At 40.0% G+C, this 17,828-nt stretch overlaps 2 protein-coding genes across 2 annotated transcripts; one reads left to right on the top strand and one right to left on the bottom strand.

Annotated features, from left to right (window-relative positions):
• The first annotated feature begins 1,508 nt into the window (after positions 1 to 1,508).
• Positions 1,509 to 13,382, top strand: slc26a5 (solute carrier family 26 member 5). Its single transcript, XM_061762911.1, has 18 exons — positions 1,509 to 1,714; positions 2,211 to 2,452; positions 3,757 to 3,896; positions 4,253 to 4,363; positions 4,993 to 5,168; positions 5,256 to 5,420; positions 5,508 to 5,743; positions 6,433 to 6,580; positions 7,477 to 7,590; positions 7,672 to 7,749; positions 8,880 to 8,975; positions 10,013 to 10,119; positions 10,218 to 10,287; positions 10,388 to 10,480; positions 11,209 to 11,307; positions 11,704 to 11,910; positions 12,075 to 12,129; positions 13,011 to 13,382. Exons 2-18 carry the CDS (start codon positions 2,283 to 2,285, stop codon positions 13,163 to 13,165), a joined length of 2,220 nt encoding a protein of 739 aa, XP_061618895.1. The 5' UTR covers positions 1,509 to 1,714; positions 2,211 to 2,282; the 3' UTR covers positions 13,166 to 13,382.
• An 85-nt stretch (positions 13,383 to 13,467) lies between these two features.
• On the bottom strand, positions 13,468 to 17,667 carry psmc2 (proteasome 26S subunit, ATPase 2). The gene is made up of 12 exons (XM_061762914.1): positions 17,500 to 17,667; positions 17,221 to 17,258; positions 17,031 to 17,112; positions 16,815 to 16,914; positions 15,678 to 15,809; positions 15,531 to 15,603; positions 15,330 to 15,425; positions 14,982 to 15,146; positions 14,791 to 14,878; positions 14,020 to 14,222; positions 13,833 to 13,929; positions 13,468 to 13,729 (listed from the first exon to the last, which is right to left on the bottom strand). The coding sequence occupies exons 1-12, from the start codon at positions 17,567 to 17,569 to the stop codon at positions 13,572 to 13,574; spliced, it is 1,302 nt and encodes a 433-aa protein (XP_061618898.1). The 5' UTR covers positions 17,570 to 17,667; the 3' UTR covers positions 13,468 to 13,571.
• Positions 17,668 to 17,828: the final 161 nt, after the last annotated feature.

The following is a 17,828-nucleotide window of genomic DNA, read 5'->3' as shown; positions in this document are numbered from 1 at the left end:
ATACAAAATAATATAAATCCCATTAATCTGTTCCAGAAATCCAAAATCATTAACAAAAAAAATTCTTTTTAGAGACACAAACTCTAGCTTTACATACAAAAGCTGTGAAATAAATATTACCAATGAAGTTAATGAAAGACTCTTTATGGCATATACAGCAAGAAGGGGAGAGAAGGGAGCCATTTTCCGAATTCTTTTTGGAATTCTATAGTGTTTCTCACCTTCTTTATCAAATGGCTGGCACTCTTTCTTGACTTTCTCTCGTATTGTGTAAAAAAAAAAAAAAAAAGTTCAACAGACTGCAAGGTGTAGTCCACAATGCGATCTTTTATTCAAAACTCCAGGACATAACAAGCCACCCGGTCTGCTTGGCAAAAGTCGGACAAGATGAAAGCACACCAATGAAATACAGTACATTTCACTACACTTTCTTGGGCAGGCGCTGCAGCAAAAAGGGCACTTTTTTCATCCAAGGCAAAAGGGCTGGTGCTTAGGCACCACTTGGGGTTTGTCTGTACACGTGCCTGAAACCCACCACCCCTTTTCAACATTCCCTCCTTTATTCACTCCCTTCCAAAACTCAAACAACGGTTGTCCTCCAACTTTCTCAGACTGATCAGCAACAAAACAAAACAAAACAAAAAATCATTCGGAATCAATTCTTCTGTCTGTTTTTCCATCACAAATTCACAATTGCCAACTCTTCCGTTTCCCCTTGTCCCCATGTGTCATCCTACAGAACAGACTCTTATCACAAGCTCATACAAATAACATCACCCATTCAGCTTACTTCCGCCTTGATTCCCACCCCCCACCTAAATTCAACTCATTGTAATATTTAATTGTTTTCACTTTCAACACTGTTGCACTGTGTTCTACTGTATTGCGCTGCATTGTCATTGCACTCTAAGGGGGGAATCCAATGCTCGTTTCGTGGTACAAGTGGTTGCTAGGCATCCACGCTCATGAGTAAGATAATATTGTATAGGCCTCATAATATGGAACTCATCACTAAGTGTGTGGTGGCGTGACAATTGTAATGACCCTTGACTGACAGGGACCCCAAATAACATTTTCAATTTGTGGTGTTGACATGGAGAGTCCCAAAGTTATATTTCATGGAGCCCCAAAATGTGTTTTTGACCCCTGTAAAAGGCCAGCTTTTTAGGTAAAGAATTAAAAGATAAAATAATAAATAAATAAATAACAGGATATATGCCTCTGTTTCCGTTACTGTTATTATTATTATTATTATTATACGTTTACTGTCGTCACCGGTCGCCAAGTAGCAATAGATTCGTCAAAGTGAAGACAACTTACTTCAACTATAATCTGCGGCACAGAAATGGAAGCAAATGGATACATTGTTTTTTAAACACGTTTTACGGACTAATTATTTTAGCTATAAAACTGAGTTTTACGCAACAGTCGTATTTTCGTGAATCCGATTTGACACGTTCAACAATTTGACTCAAGAACACCACGAGAACGCATCGTAATGCTCGTCTCACAAACCGGAAGTGAACGCTAAACTCGCAACCGAGTGGCTCATCACTTCCAATGAGGCGATCTCTTGTCATTTTGCAAGCGGTCGAATCCATAATCGCCGTCCTCGAATCACGGTGCCTCTGTTAAACTTTAACTCAAAATAAGGTCACACTTATAAAGTTCACGTTTAGCCCGCAGCATCCTAACGAGAGCTAGAGGAGAGGAGGTAAGAGGCTCCGAGCCCTTCTTTTATTATTATCACTATTTTATTATTATTATTTTTTTTTTTACTAACACCCTTGTGTTATTTTACATTACGAAAGTAAAAAGAAAAGTCTTCAGGTCAGACAGGTTGTTTAATTGATTTCTTAACCCCTCGCTGCCTTGCTAAAAACACGTTTTAATGCCATGTTAGCTAGCTAACGAAGTGACAGGAATACTGGAAGCTAGTGGCTGTCAACTGACTTTGACTCTTATTAAGTCCACAGCACCCCTATTTTAATATTGTATATAATTATATTTGATAAGTGGTTCCATTTTAGTAAGAGACTCTGACAGGGAAATCTATGTATTTATCTTTACATACATCACCCACATGTGCAAATGATTGTTCTATGTTCAACTAAAGTCTCTTTTATAAGCAGAAAAATTAAACAAATAATAATAATTACACAACCATGCAAAGAAAATTGAGATGTATTTGTTTGTTCCTTTACTATCAGAGTTGAAGTGTTGTTTGTACGGATCAGTCAAAGGAATGAAGACAGACTGGAAATAAACCAAAAAAACTGCTGATGGAGCCAGAAGAAGAAGAAGCGGCGGCAATCCAGGTGGATGATTCAGACAGGCTGCTGAGGTACAAGATTGAGCGGCCCGTCTACGACGAGGCCCACCTCAGGTCACGGCTCCTCCACCGCAAAAAGAAAACCACCACCGCCCGGCAGAAGCTTGCACTGTATTTCCAGTAAGTCGAGAAAGGAAATTGCTTGTGTTGTGATAAGTGGAGGCGTTATATGTAGTGGAAGTCCAATTTTGACCACCATTTGTTCTTGGATGCTGGCCATCCGTTCATTTTGTTCTCATTTCAAACAATTTCCCCCATCTGAATCACTTATGCTTTAAATAATCTGTTCAAGAGTGAAACCATCCCTATTACAATATGTTTTATAAGTGACAATTATGTAATTCACTCGCCTGACCTCCGTGCAGGCAGTTTGGGTTAAATTCCTATTCCCAGGGGTGGTGTAATGTGAGTGTGTAAGGCATCCTGTCTGTATTCGTGCCCTTTAATTGACTGGCGACCAGTCCGGGGTGTATTATCGCTTTTTGCCTGAACTCATCTGGGAAAGGATCTGAACAGAATGAATGTATCAACAGGATATTGTTTAAGTTACTGTAGAAAAAGGCTTTGGTAACAGAAAAATGGAATATCTCAACACTATTGTTTATTATTATGACAATTTGGAATTTGGGTACAGATTTTAGGAAAAATCACGGAAGTTGACGAGCATGATTTGCTTTCGCCGGCCATATAAAATGATGTGGCGGGCCGCATCTGGCCTTGATTTTTGACACCTATGCTCTAAAAAGTGGATACCATAGATGATTGTTTTGGAATTCACCACATATTTGTTCTTTACACAAATAATAAACTGATAACAAAACATAATCAAATGTAAATACTAAATACATACGGCAATAAGAAATGTTTCTTGGATTATGTGTACAGCAACTGAAAAACTACAAGACCATACCATGTTGACCTAATGACAAATGTGCACAATTTAAACAGTATCGCTTTATATGACAACCCTGATGAGTGAATGTTGCATAAAAAAATGTCCAAAATCTTAAGATGAAAGTGTTCAAAAGTGTAACTATGAGTTTAACCTTTTCAAAATCTCAGACAGACTAATAGATCGTACCGCACTTTGAGATCATGTTTGGAAAAGTATGTCATGTTTGACACTACTTTAGAAGCAGAAAGTGATATGAAAAAAAAAAACAAATCCGCGCTTTTGCGGCTATTTTTGAACTGTAACTAAAATTGTAATCATGGAAACTTCCAAAAGCAACAGCAATTTAATTGCACATTTTGTCCCATGAATGCAATTGATTACAATTACATAAATTGTGTCGTAAAATTATGTGATCTCGTTACATGTAATTAGTTATTTCCCAACACTTATGATCATAGGTAAGCAAAACTAGATATTTTTTCTTGTATTCTGAAATCAATCACTAAATAAATTTTCTTCTCTTACTTAGGTGTTCTTCTCAGCGGGCAAAGGCAGCAGTTCTCGGCTTCCTGCCTATTCTCGTATGGCTGCCAAACTACCCTGTCAGGGAATACCTGTTTCACGATGTGGTCTCAGGACTTAGCACAGGAGTTGTGCAGCTCCCTCAAGGTGAGCAGCCTCCAGTCTCAGCAGGAGTTTTCCTGTCCAGCAAACATGAGAATCATCTGGAATAACAATGAAGGATGTGTTGCCAACTCCTGAGGTGCTGTTTGTTGCGCCCTGCTTGCTTTGCATTTGCTATCTCAGTCACTTGCGAGGACAGTTTTGCTAATGAATTCAACAGTTTATTTACACGGTTCTCTCTCTCTCTCTCTCTCTCTCTCTCTCTCTCTCTCTCTCTCTCTCTCTCTCTCTCTCTCTCTCTCTCTCTCTCTCTCTCTCTCTCTCTCTCTCTCTCTCTCTCTCTCTCTCTCTCTCTCTCTCTCTCTCTCTCTCTCTCTCTCTCTCTCTCTCTCATACCAAAGGTCTTGCCTATGCAATGCTGGCTGCTGTGCCTCCAGTTTATGGTCTGTACTCATCGTTCTACCCTGTTCTGCTCTACACTTTCTTTGGCACATCAAGACACATATCCATAGGTGAGGGGGGAAAAAAACAATACTGTATTATAAATGTACTGTTGCCGGTATGGAAATTAGCAATACATTGCAATTGCACAGAGTATAAAAATCTAATCTAAATTTAAATATAGCCTGAGAATAAGGTGCTCGGGGAAAATAATCTCTTCACTTTTGGCAGAGGTGGTGGGAATACCCGAGATGCTTTTTTAAGTTGAAGGGTAAGAGGAGCTTTTAGTTTTAAATGTGCACATGCAGGCAGACTCTCAAGTGTATTCATTTAATGTGGCAGTGGAGATGATAATGTTTGTGTGCTCAGGTTTGGTGTCGTGCACTGCGTTGTCCTGTGGTCAAAGACGACAGTGGCTTCGCGTGTAGAACAAACAAACCCAACATAAATGTAGCAATTCTGAAACAGAAAACACTGAGCAGTCATTTACTGCACCCCTACTCATGTATCATTTGAAATAGTTTGTAAAATGTTCTTGTTAACCACATTTTTATGAATATGTGCAGTACATGATGAATCATATTGTGTAGTTTACCATAGTCATTTGCCAAGACAACCCTGCAATGTTGGAAAATGAATGCATGTGTATTCAATAAGTGAATAAATTGAAGTGAAATTTGTCCACGTGTGCGATTTGCAGGCACCTTTGCAGTAATAAGCCTAATGATTGGAAGTGTTGCGGTCAGGGAGGTTCCCGACTCTCACAGGCCAGCCGTCAATGGGACAAACGATTCCGCCATCTTCAGTGTGGCGGATCGTGACGCCAGGAGGGTTCAGGTGGCTGTGGTGCTCTCAACCCTGGTGGGAATCATTCAGGTCAGTGTGTCCATGACTCCATTGCTGCTTTGGCTTTGTCATTTGAAGAAAGCCTCGAAGAAATGTCGTTGTCCTTTTCTCTTTTAGATTCTTTTAGGTCTTCTCAGGTTTGGCTTTGTGGCAATTTACCTCACAGAGCCCCTGGTGCGAGGCTTCACGACAGCGGCCGCCGTGCACGTAGTGGTGTCTCAGTTAAAATACTTGCTGGGAGTGAAAACAAAGCGTTTCAGTGGACCCCTCTCTGTTATATTTGTGAGTTTATATATGTGTATACATTCTGCATTCAGGACTTGAGAATTGTTTTTGATCAACCTTATCGATTGCCCTCTCTCTTTCCAGAGCATTAAGGCGGTACTTAGTGACATTACCAGCACTAACGTCGCCACGCTCATCCTGGGCCTCGTGTGTCTCGTCTTTCTGTATGTGATCAAAGACCTCAACGAGCGCTTCAAAAAAAAGCTACCCATCCCTATTCCTGGGGAGATTATTGTGGTAATCGGGTCAACCGGCGTCTCTTATGGGATGACGTTGGCAGGTCGATATAAGGTTGATGTGGTTGGGAAGATACCGACTGGGTAAGAGTCCACACATCTTGTGTCTGTGCTTATATCTCTGGGTGTTTATGGTATCTATTTAGTTATGTGATATCCATCGCTTCCACGCCGCTCGCAACTTCACTTTGAACGCCCTGTTTACACGGACGCCCAGCGGTCGGAGTTCCTTAGTCAAGCCTCCCGGAATGATGGCAAGCTTCCTCACTTGGACTCAGTCGAATGGTTACTTGAGACGGTTCTCCCGGATGTTCATTGCTCATTAATCCATTGCTCGAGTTGGTCTTCCAACTCGGGCCACCTCGCCATTTTCTTTTTCTTTTTTTTTCCGCGGAAACTCAGCTTTGTCTTCTTGACTTGGCGAAGCTCGTTTTCCTGCTTCCTCCACTTGCGAACCGTGGATTCGTTGATCTTGAATTCTCTCGCGGCTGCTCGATTCCCATGTTCCTCCGTGGAACTGACAGCTTGCAGCTTAAACTGTGCTTCGTAAGCGTGTCTCTTTGTAGGTGCCATTTTCGGGGGTCTTTAGCCAAACCGATGTTGTTTTGCACAATGCACACCCTGGCTTTTTTGCAATGTTATTACATGATGTAACTCAATTGCCCAATGTGATTTCTGACCAACTTCAAAATCAAATCACAATGGAGAATATCCTAGAGCTGAAATGTATTGTATGTGAAAAATGCTACTAGCGTCCTCTTGTGTGTTGTCAGGCTTCTCCCACCGGTCGCCCCAGACTTCTCTCTGTTCTCCAATTTGGCCACCGACTCCTTCGCTATTGCGATTGTCGGCTACTCCATGGGAATCTCGCTGGCCAAAATCTTTGCCCTGAAGCATAACTACACTGTGGACAGTAATCAGGTGCGGAAAACTATGGATCTACTGACATTTAACATGAATCAGCTTGTTTACCATCAGGCTGTTTTTTTTTTTTTTTTTTAAAGTAGCAAGATAATTAAGTCTGATGCCTGCCAGGAGTGCATATATTATGTCAGGAAAGAATTCTCTCCAGATGTGGTTCACAAACAGGGCATAGTTTAAGTTCACACATGCCTCACCTGACTTTGCGCACTCCAGTATTCTGTAAATAGTTCCATCACTGGCACCACACAAATGACCTTTTTCCTAATGAAAAATACCAGATGCCTAAACACTAAAGTAATTTAAATTTGTCGATGTGTGTGTTGGGTTTCCTCTTTGCGAGACTTTGGAAAGTCTTGTCTCAAGCGTAACTCTCCAGTGGATCTTATTGGTACATACGAAAAGCGGGCAACAATGCTATGTCAACAATGTAATTCACAGGGTTGATTCAAGACTTGTCGGACCGGTCTCGGCATTGCTTGTTGGCCATCTAGATAATCCAAGTAGTCCATGCATTCTCGTAAACATTGTAAAGCAGAAGTTAAACCTGCCTCGTTGGATGACTGATTTAGGCTTTTATTTAGTGCAAAACGAGCTCATAACACATCTCAATCATCTCAGTTGTGAATATGTGTACTCTAGCACTAAATTAGAGTAGCAAATTTAACGATTGCTTTTTTTCCATGACAATGCAAGAACACTTAATGTTTATAAACATCTGAATGGATCTTGTGTGTCAAGGTCAGTCCTTGACAAAATTTCCATGATTTTTCTTACCGTGAGTCAACAGTGCATACTGTGACCGTTTTCTTTTGTAAAGACTGCCTATCTAGAAAATGGTCATATTGCAATTAATAGTATCGATCCTCAAATACTAACCCTTGCTTTCTCTGCAGGAGTTGATGGCCTTTGGCCTGTGTAACTTCATCAGCTCTTTCTTCCAAACATTCACCATCACTTGCTCCATGTCAAGGAGCCTGGTGCAGGAGAGCACAGGGGGCAAAACACAGGTCATTTGTGAAATTGGTGTTGTAAAACCATAATGATGATGCGACATTATGATGACTGTCATTTCTGTCTGTTCGCTTCAGATTGCAGGCCTGCTAGGGTCTCTCTTGGTGCTACTGGTGATCGTCGCCATTGGTTTTGTCTTTGAGCCGCTCCCACAGGTGACAGTTTAAATTCAAAAAACAAAATCTCATGGCACACCCCCAAACAAAATACTGAAATAATGATGGTCTCGTCTCAATGTACCCACAAATTGATTTATCCAGTGTAAAATCTGGACCACAAATCTGATTTACCGTAATTTCTCATGTATAATGCGCACCCCCAAAGTTGACCTCAGAATTCTGGAAAAGCCTTCTACCAATGTGTAATACATTTTACAATGCATGATTTTGCTTCTACCCATATGATCAAAAAATGTATTATCTGTATTTTGTTAGTTTTTTCCAAAGACCTATTCTTAAGTTAAGAACTTTATTTGAACATGTAAAACTTTGTTTTTATTTTCTTGCTCTTATTTTGAAATTCACAGCCCAACTTTTATTTAGTAAATGAGAAAACACACAGTTGTGCTCATATGTTTGATTACCCAGGTAGAATTTGTAAGATGGGTACAATTAAAGAAAACATGAAGGGCCAGGTGAAACGCATTTAATTAGATTTTAATGGGATTAAAATTAAGCTCTCAAGCATTTCAGAAAAGCATTATCATTAAACAAAACATAACTATAAAGAAATTGATGATGGTTGTTGTTCAGTCATCACTCGTATTTAAAAAAAATAAATTAAATGAATAAAAATATTACACATTCTTTCAGGGTATCTAAATTTATGAGCACAACTGTACATATATGCAGTCACACGTTACTTAACATCTTGGAATTAAAGCGTACAGCTTTATCATAACCTCTGGCATACATTTGTAAAATGTGAAAGTTTTTTCCGTTTTCTCCTATACCTATGTATAATGGTGGGGAAAAAAATTATTTACACAAGAAATTACGGTACTCACAGGAAGCCATGACTTGTTCTGGTTATTGTATCTTCTTCCGTCTCATGGAATAGCATTTAATTGTTCTGCCTTTCTCTATACAGCACTGGTATAGATACAGTAGATAGATGAGCAAAGTAATTGATAATCATTTTCAGACAAATTAAGTGAAATTGGTTAATTTCCCGCTGCACCCCTGTTGGTCTCGTACGGCATATCAGGGTGCCACAGCACCCGGGGTGGGAATCACTGCTACATCGCAAGTTATCAGCAGCATCTTTTGTCTTTTCTGTGACCCAGACCGCATTGGCAGCCATCATCATGGTCAACCTCCTGGGGATGTTCAAACAGTTCCGAGACATCCCAGCTCTGTGGAGAACCAGCAAGATTGAACTGGTCAGTCAAAGAAAACAATGCATACACTATACAGTGCTTGTACAGTAAAATAAGGTGGTGCACTCTAACATTGTTTGGTATGAACTACTTTACCATTGTGGAAGACCTCAATTGAACATTGTTGCTAACTTTAGATTCAAATTTAATGGTGTCTGATTACCTTCCACCCCTTAATGTTCTCCTTTCCTTATGCTTTGTTGATATTTTTTTCCTGGTATTCCGGCTTCCTCCCACATTCCACCAACGTGCATGTAACGTAATGCAACAACGTGGTTTATTGAAGACTTTTTTTTTTTTGGTGTTGCCCAATTGTCCATAGGTTGAATCTAAATGCGAATGCACCCAAAGTCAGCTGCGATAGCCTAACCTTGACCCTAATGAGAACAAGCGGTATAGAAAATTGATGGATACATGAAGAATGCAAAAGTCCACCTTTTTCCACATCAGTCATGTAGACACAGTAAAAGACTTAATAGGAGGACTGATACATTTAACATCAATACGCAAAAATACAAAACCACAAAACTTTGTAGAGAGGTGGTGCATAGATCAAGGAAGAATCTATTACATCTCGCTGAGGATATGGATAAAGGTGCAGACACTGTAGACACTTTTTTGGGGTCATTATGCCATCGATGGAACCATCCACCCCTCCGAATCATAATAGACCTTCCATCTGTTGGTCATCCTCCATTAACTTGGAAGTAGCCTGGTAACTAACAAAGAGATGGACAAACAAATCGAGGGCTCCACTTTTGTTTTCCGTTTTTGTAAACTTTTGTTCGGCGTTGATGAAAATCCGAAGTGATACCAACCCTGAAATGGAAAAGCAACCAAGCTGAAGGAACTGATAAAATATCGCAGCTCATGGCTCCTCATAGAATGCAGATTTTAATTGTATTTCTTTTCCCCCAAGCCTATCAACTTAAGCTTGAGTTGCTAGATTCTGAACTTGTATTCTTGCAAGGTAGTCCTGGCTCATTACGAATAATGTGCATACAGAAAAATAGATGAACAGAATCTTTTTCCTTGATCAGGCCATCTGGCTGGTGACCTTTGTGGCATCTGTGCTATTGGGCTTGGATTATGGCCTTCTTTCGGCCATTGCATTTGCTTTACTGACAGTCATCTATAGAACACAGAGGTCCGTATATTCAGTTTGACAATCATATAATTATTTATTGTGTTCACAATTTCATGTGATTCAGGTTCAAGGTGCAATCTGTGTGTTTTGTCCCGCAGCCCGAAAAATGCTGTCCTCGGGCAGGTTCCCAGCACGGGACTGTACTATGATGTGGACAAATATGAAGAGGTTAGTCGAGAAAATTGAGTTGCGCTGAGAAGAGAGTCCACTGGCCAAGTTCCCACCAACACCCTTAACATTGACGACCTGTGATTTGTCTTGTACCAAGGTGGTGGAATGCGAGAGGATTAAGATTTTCCACTCCAACTCGTCAATCTACTTTGCCAACAGTGACCTTTATGTGAGCGCTCTCAAAGAGAAGGTAATCCTCGTTAACTTGGGACTGGTACACGGGTGTGTGAACACAATGTAAACCACTCTTTTGTTGGTATGTACGGTATAGAAAATAAACCACCTTTTCAAGAGCCACAATACTTAAACCGTGATGGAACGTATAACCGCAGTTTTGTTTGAATTTGAGTAAAATGTGTCCCAAGGAAACTGAAATTTAAATAACGAATTCCATAGTCAAAGTTTTGCCACTTTAATGTTTTTGCCACATCCAACATTTTTAACTGAATACGAATGTCATCATACACTTCCAAAAAGTGCATTGCTTCCCCCCCCCATTCTGAGACCCCGGTTAGTGGGCCAGAATGTCCTCGAAGTCCATGCGAATGTCGTTCTTCATAATCCTTCTTCCATATTGTTGTATTCGCTGAGAAATGGATCGTCAAAAGCGGGGTGTACTGTTGACAATTGACAGTTGCTTTACTTGGAACAGCATACGAGAATAGCCTTTGGTAATTGGTCACATTCTACTACACCAACTCAAAAGACTACATTATTATCCCATCACATGTAGCAACAGCCTGTTCTGGTAAATTTTCATCACCAGCCCTTTAGATGTTCATTGAGCTGGTTAATGTGTGATCCCAACTCTCTGCTTGCTATATTTCAGGAGCTCTGAGCTGGAGCTGTTCTTATTTGGAAACTTACTTTTATGGGCTATATTTTGGAACTTATCTTTGGCATGCTTTTGTTTTACAGACCGGTGTAAACCCAGAATGCATACAAGCTGCCAGAAAAGCTCAGAAAAAACAAAAGGCCAAGAGCTGTCTGACGTGTTTGTCAAAGACACACACTGAGGTAGGTTGACGACTTTGTGTGTTGCCTGACTAATATGCAACATGTCTGTACTGGTTAAATATGTATTCTGCTGTCTATTTGCTTTTGCAACAGCAATTGTGTCATGTACTGACAGGACTGAAAAACCTGCGGGTGAGGAGGAAAAAGTAGCTTTTCAGTACAACAAAAAATATCTTGTACTAGTATCAATTTAAGTTACTTACTAATACTTTTGAGTAATACTTACTTACACATTTCTAAAATGTAGTATACTGTATACTTTTCCCTCCCACTGTATAAAGTGAAGGAACCGCGCAGGTTTGATTCAAATTTCGTTGATTTACTGTTTTTGTTTCTCCAAAAATATTTCGCTTAGTTAGTTCATGTTAAGTCTGAAAATATGCATTTTCTTTTTAGGACAAGGAACGAGGTATGACGCACGAGGTTTTGTCCTTTAACAAAACAATGGGAGAGCAGACAAATGGCCGTCTAGGAGAAGGTCTTAGAGAGGCAGAGTCCGAGGAGGTTGCCTTCCTTCAGTCTTTCAGCTCCGTCCACTCCATCATCCTGGACTGGACCCACACTGGCTTTATTGACTCTGTGGGAGCCAAAGCCATCAAACAGGTTATTAATTTAGTCCGTTAAGTCAACTTGAGGGTACTATGTGGAACGTGTGCGACAAAGTATACCTCATTGCTTGATGCTTCATTCTAAGTTCATTGCTGCAGCACTGATTTTGAAAAAACGATGTATGCTAATAGTCCATACGCCACTGTGCATGTCTGCAGGTCGTTCAGGAGTATGCAGCAGTAGATGTTCGAGTTGTCATAGCTGGATGCAACAGTAAGTAACCATGACAGATGTTGACGGTACAGTGGACCTTCCTAAAATTGATACAGGTGGGAGGCAAAACAAAAATGTCCTTTGAAATGTATGCGTCAAAAGTCAACGAAACTTTTGACGTTCAAACCAGCACCATGTGCGTCGCCTCATATTGAGCGTCATTGAATGGATTGTGTTCCAATGTATTTAAGGCCAATGTATTAAATGTAAGTCTCAAGAACATTGGGTTTGATTATTTATGTGAAGGAGGATCGATACTTTTACTCGGTTACAATGATTGACATCCGGTTCGCTACTTTTATTTATCCATTCCTGCGTGTGCGTGTCTATTTTTCGACTCCATGTTTGACTTCCGCATAGGGTGTCCATTGCTCCAATCAGATGACACTAGGCAGTCACATGACCGTGCATGTAGCCTTTGCGAGCCAATCAAAATGACTCATTTCGGGGGGGAACAGTCGTGCGAGTGCGTTTACTTCCCAGACTCTGAAAAACAGCAGCTTTGTCATGCAGCTCTTAAATTGTGACTGCCCAAACTATTCCAGCCCACTTCTAACTTAAGAAAAAACACCTTGCAGTAAGTTGCAGATGTTTCTATTGTTGTTTTGGCAGTGATATGGCAAAATTAGCCTTATGTTATCCTTACTGTATTTCCACACTTAAAAGGGACAATTTCTGGTTATTTTCTTTTTCTTTCAAGAAGTAGGGGTTTATAGTGAGACTCCCTAGTGGCACCAATGAAGCGGGTGGGGGGAAAAGGAAGCTTGTGTCTTCCGGACACACCTAGTAATTAACAGGGTATACCATCTAATTGAACGTAACCCACTATTTGATGAGGTTATTTAACTCTGATCTGACACATTTCTGTTTGGGTCAACTAGGAAGCCTGCTGTCTGAGCTGGACCAGTTGGAGTTCTTCACTGGAGTTACAAGCCCCGAGATGGTGTTCCCCACCCTTCATGACGCCGTGTTGCACTGTCAACATTCCCCACCCAATATCACAGGCGGATACAACTGTGAAGATCATTCAAATTGAATATGGCGCTGTTGTTCTTTGCACTCAAGGGCTTGTTAAAATGCCCAGGATTTGAACAAATCCATCCTTAAGACAAATGTCCTTATTGTTACACTGCAATGTTGCATTGTGCTGGATATGTGTGTGTGCTGTGTAATGTGTTAAAACAGCTGCAAACATGGTCAAAGATTTGTTGTTTCGTAAATGCATCTCTAGTAAATGTCTATTTTCAAGAACATCTCAGTGTTTTCATATTTTGAGATGCATTCGGTACTGGCAGATGCTTACTATGGAAATATTTCTTTAAAAATTAATCTTAGGACTCGTGGAGTAAATTTTTATTTTTCACATCTGACAACAAAAAAGACATTATTTCTTGGCTACTTGCTAGAAGTAAAAAGCCAAACTGGAAAACACTCATACACACTTAATTGTAGGTCATGTATCTTGGGGTGGCGCTGAACTTGGCGTAAGACTTGATGACTTTGTTGACGGCCTCCAAGAAGTCCTTCTCAGTGGCAATCTTCCTGCGAGCTCTGATTGCGAACATGCCGGCTTCTGTGCACACACTGCGAATCTCAGCACCTGGCAAGAACATCAAAACATTCGATGTCAGAAAGGCAAACTTGTCAACTGTTTCAACTACATTCAGGTCTTTTTTTTAAAATTATTATTTTTTTTTTTTTACCTGTGCTATTGGGACAGAGGCGAGCGAGCAGCTCAAAGCGAATGTCTCTCTCCACGCTCATGGAACGAGCATGAATCTTGAAGATGTGTGTGCGACCCTGAAGCCCCCAAAAAGGAGGAGAGAAAATCATTTCATATTTGAGGAAATAGAATATGTAGGTTTTGGGTGAATTGTGAGAGTGACCCACCTCAAGATCAGGCAAGCTGAACTCAATCTTCCTATCCAAACGTCCGGGTCTCATCAAGGCTGGATCCAGGGTGTCAGGTCTGTTGGTGGCCATCAGCACTTTGATGTTGCCGCGCGGGTCGAAGCCGTCCAGCTGGTTGATGAGCTCCAGCATGGTCCTCTGCACCTCGTTGTCCCCGCCGGCGCCGTCGTCGAAACGTGCGCCTAGTTGGTTCAAAAACAGAAAAGGAAATTGCATTAGCAAGGAGTGTTAAGGTCACACTGAAAATAAAGGGAAAAGAGTCACAATATTACAAAAATTTTGTTTTTTGGTCAATGAAAATATTACAGACGAGTGACCAAAAAATGTTTTAAAAGGTGAATTTAAAACATTTGAAACCCCGTATAATTCGTGTCTATACAATCATCAGGCAAAATTAAATCCTGTACATTTACACGAAAGTCTTTACAATAATAATAATCTGTTAGTGTCAAAAGACTTGACTATTTTATTATTTTCATATCTCCCAGTTATACTATGCTAAACAATAGATAAAACCCATACCAACGTGTAACATATTTAAGAAATCACAACTTTATTCTCGTAGGATTCACTTTTCCCTGGAAAAAAAAGATCAGTGTTCTCGAAAGAGTGCCTTATACTTAATTTTTTAAAGATTACTCCCCCCCCCCCACAACAATCTGACTTCTCATAGTTTAATCATTTGATTTTTTTTTTTAGGGCACAAATTGTGTAAATGAAAGAACGTATTACTTGAAGTGGACACCATACCTCCAATGGCATCAATTTCATCAAAAAAGATGAGACAAGCCTTCTTGGTCCTGGCCATCTCAAAGAGCTCACGCACCATCCGTGCTCCCTAGATGAAGGTAAATTCATGTTAGGATTAAAAAAAAAATTGAAAAAAATAAAAAAAACATCTAGGCAGTATATATGATTTGATTTAATCTTGGTGCTCTCACCTCGCCCACATACTTCTGCACCAGTTCAGAGCCGATGACTCGAATGAAGCAGGCATCCGTCCGGTTGGCCACGGCACGGGCACACAGGGTCTTTCCGGTGCCAGGTGGTCCGAACAGAAGCACGCCTTTCGGAGGCTCGATGCCCAGGTTAACGAACCGCTCAGGCTGGTGAAAGAGAACACACAATCGAATAACTCATCGGACTTGGAATTCGCTGATCGGATCATAATCGTATCAAGTTAGAATAATCCGCATATCAGGCAACATTTATTTGGATTTTAATTAGATTGTGGCATCAACAGCTTTTGGTCTTGGGACTAATCCAGAGCGTTCAAGTGCGCTACTCACATGAAGCAGGGGGGTCTCAACTACTTCCCTCAACTTTTCAATCTGTTCCTTACAGCCACCAACGTCACTGTAGGTAACATCGGGTTTCTCCTCCACCTACAATGAGAACAATGTTGTGTCACTTGACAAGACGCACTGTAAATTTGCGGTGAATTAACAACTAAGTAATCTGTATGTAAAAGTCGTCCGCTGTGTTTGTACCTGCATCATGGTGACAGTTGGATCAATTTTAGGAGGCAGGGGGATATGGATCTGATACTTGTTTCTGTCGACACTAAAACGACCAAAAATGAAGTTGTCGGGGTCAGAATGTGAAGTAATAGGAATTGGTATTTTTTTCTTCCTCACCCAACTCTCATGCCCTCCTCGATGTCAGTCGGGGCCACCTGATCGCTCAGGTCCACCACAAACTTGGCAAACTGCTTGACATTGATGATGTATTTGGGGTCCTCGGAGTCAGCGTTAATTATCTTTGTGCATCTGTTTCAATCAAAAAGCTCAAAACACATTGCCAATGCAGGTTGCGCACATCTACTTTAAAGTTTGAACTATATGTTTTACCCCAGGCTTTACCCTCTGAAGACTTTGCTGATCTTTTTTTCCAATCCGGGAGCGCTACATTCTCGTTTTTACTCTTCATGAATTTCTAAATGTTGAAGTGGCAAATGTTTACATTATTTGAAATCAAATCCGCTGCTATTGAAGCATGCAGATCGGTATTCTGCACTGCTAAAGCAGGGGGTCCACCAGTGAGATCACAGTTCAAAAGATGTTGGTTTGGAGGAACCCTTTAATATTTTTTTTTTTTTATGCGCTGCCACAACTTGTATTTTGATGTATACAGTTATTAACAAGGTAAGCAGATAACTGCAGCTTCTTCTAGAAATGCATACAAATTTAGAATGATTTCTAGATCTTAACAAGTTGTATTATAAAAAGTTACATACAGTACATAGATCCCCTTGGATCGCTATGAAGCACGTGTAAATGAGAAAAAGAAAAAGAAAATAGATTCGTAATACTGTTGAAACTCATTTTTGTGAAGAAATTTCAGATTGTTTATATGACTTAGGGTTTTGAAAGAAGATAATAATAAAATGTGACTATTTTCCATATGTATTTTTTTTATATTTTGCACCAAAACAATGGGGAAATTTTGGAATAGTTGTTATTTATAGCTTATTAGGCCTTGACTATACTTGTCGGGCCCACTGGAGATCCAATGTGGCCCCTGTACTAAAATGAGTTTGACACCCCTGCATACAAGCCATTTTAATATTTTAATTGACTGTCAGGTATCACATTTAAATTAATGTCCACGGACTCTGTTTTTTAGCCTTAAATCCAAATAAATTTGGCTTGTTATATTTTTGCACTCTCAATTCCTCAAAGTATTTCCAATATTTGGGAAACCCTTATTGTGTGTCTTTAAAAAAAATTAAAATATTTAATAAATAAATCCGGTATATAAATATAACCAATTACCTTGCAACTTGTAGCGGTTGTTCACTTTGAAGGGTCTGTTTGTCAGCAGCCAGATCCCAAAGAGCTGGTGGTGCCAGCCCCGTGTCAGACTCTTTAATACCTGGCCCAGTCAGAGAGTTGATACATTATATGCGGTTTGTGTACATTAAGGTTTACGGTTTTTATTTCGGAAAACAAACGAGTGGTCTTTTTTTTTAAGGAGTGTTTTTAATTCACCTGTAAGCTCGTTGATCTTTTTGAGCAGCTGTTGGATGTCATCCTCCACTTGTTTTATCTGTCTGGAGTAAGTGCTTTGACCCTGGTGATGGAAAAAAACAAAAAACAACAACAAAAACATTTACGATGATGAAAACGCACAATATGTTTCATGATTATTACTTCTGATCATTCCTGGGAGGACACTCACATAAGTCTTCAGCAGAGCGATGTCGCCTTCATCCAAAGCTGGATGGAAGATGAACACAACGTCAATGAACAGGCATTATGACAAGTGGGCCTTTAAGTTTGTATTGAGTCGTAAAGACAAATAACATTTTGAAGATAATGTCCAAAATGTCACGATTTTATTTTTCAGTACAAACCTCACTGTTACCGATCTAGCTAACTTTAGCTAAGGCAGCTAATGTCTGAAATTACTCTTAAAACAAAGACGCTTTCTTGTTTAAAGCTTTTTTTAAAAATATACCTCTAATTGGTGAGTCATCCTTGTCCTCCTCTTTCGTCTTCCTCTGGTCATCTCCTAAATAATCCGGCATATTTAATTTGGATTTTATCGTTATTAACTATCACTGCTCTAGTGGCTAAATAGTACGATTACACAGCAGCTTTGCGTTTCCGCCACCAGGCCGGAAGTAAATGTCGGAGGGTTATTTCCGACGCAATAATTGTACCCGATTATTATTTTTTAAAATTGTTTACGTAAAATAAACACTTAAAATATTTTAAAATAAAAATTAACACATTAGATAAAAATAATTATTTTAATTAAAGTGACAACACGTATTTTTTTGTGAA

This window comes from Phyllopteryx taeniolatus, chromosome 22, assembly GCF_024500385.1.
Source record: "Phyllopteryx taeniolatus isolate TA_2022b chromosome 22, UOR_Ptae_1.2, whole genome shotgun sequence".
NCBI classification, from domain to species: Eukaryota; Metazoa; Chordata; class Actinopteri; order Syngnathiformes; family Syngnathidae; genus Phyllopteryx; species Phyllopteryx taeniolatus.
The sequence above is the reverse complement of the archived record's forward strand: the minus strand, read 5'-3'. Positions and strand labels throughout refer to the sequence as shown.

Excerpts from the sequence above, each read along its gene's own strand:
- slc26a5 (XM_061762911.1), top strand. The coding sequence starts at position 2,283 with ATGGAGCCAGAAGAAGAAGAAGCGGCGGCAATCCAGGTGGATGATTCA. Across the intron at positions 10,481-11,208 it reads TGAGCGCTCTCAAAGAGAAG|ACCGGTGTAAACCCAGAATG; the intron begins GTAATCCTCGTT and ends TTTGTTTTACAG. Across the intron at positions 12,130-13,010 it reads TGTCATAGCTGGATGCAACA|GAAGCCTGCTGTCTGAGCTG; the intron begins GTAAGTAACCAT and ends TGGGTCAACTAG.
- psmc2 (XM_061762914.1), bottom strand. The coding sequence starts at position 17,569 with ATGCCGGATTATTTAGGAGATGACCAGAGGAAGACGAAAGAGGAGGAC. Across the intron at positions 17,259-17,499 it reads GGATGACTCACCAATTAGAG|CTTTGGATGAAGGCGACATC; the intron begins GTATATTTTTAA and ends TCTTCCATCCAG. Across the intron at positions 15,810-16,814 it reads CAACCGCTACAAGTTGCAAG|ATGCACAAAGATAATTAACG; the intron begins GTAATTGGTTAT and ends TGATTGAAACAG.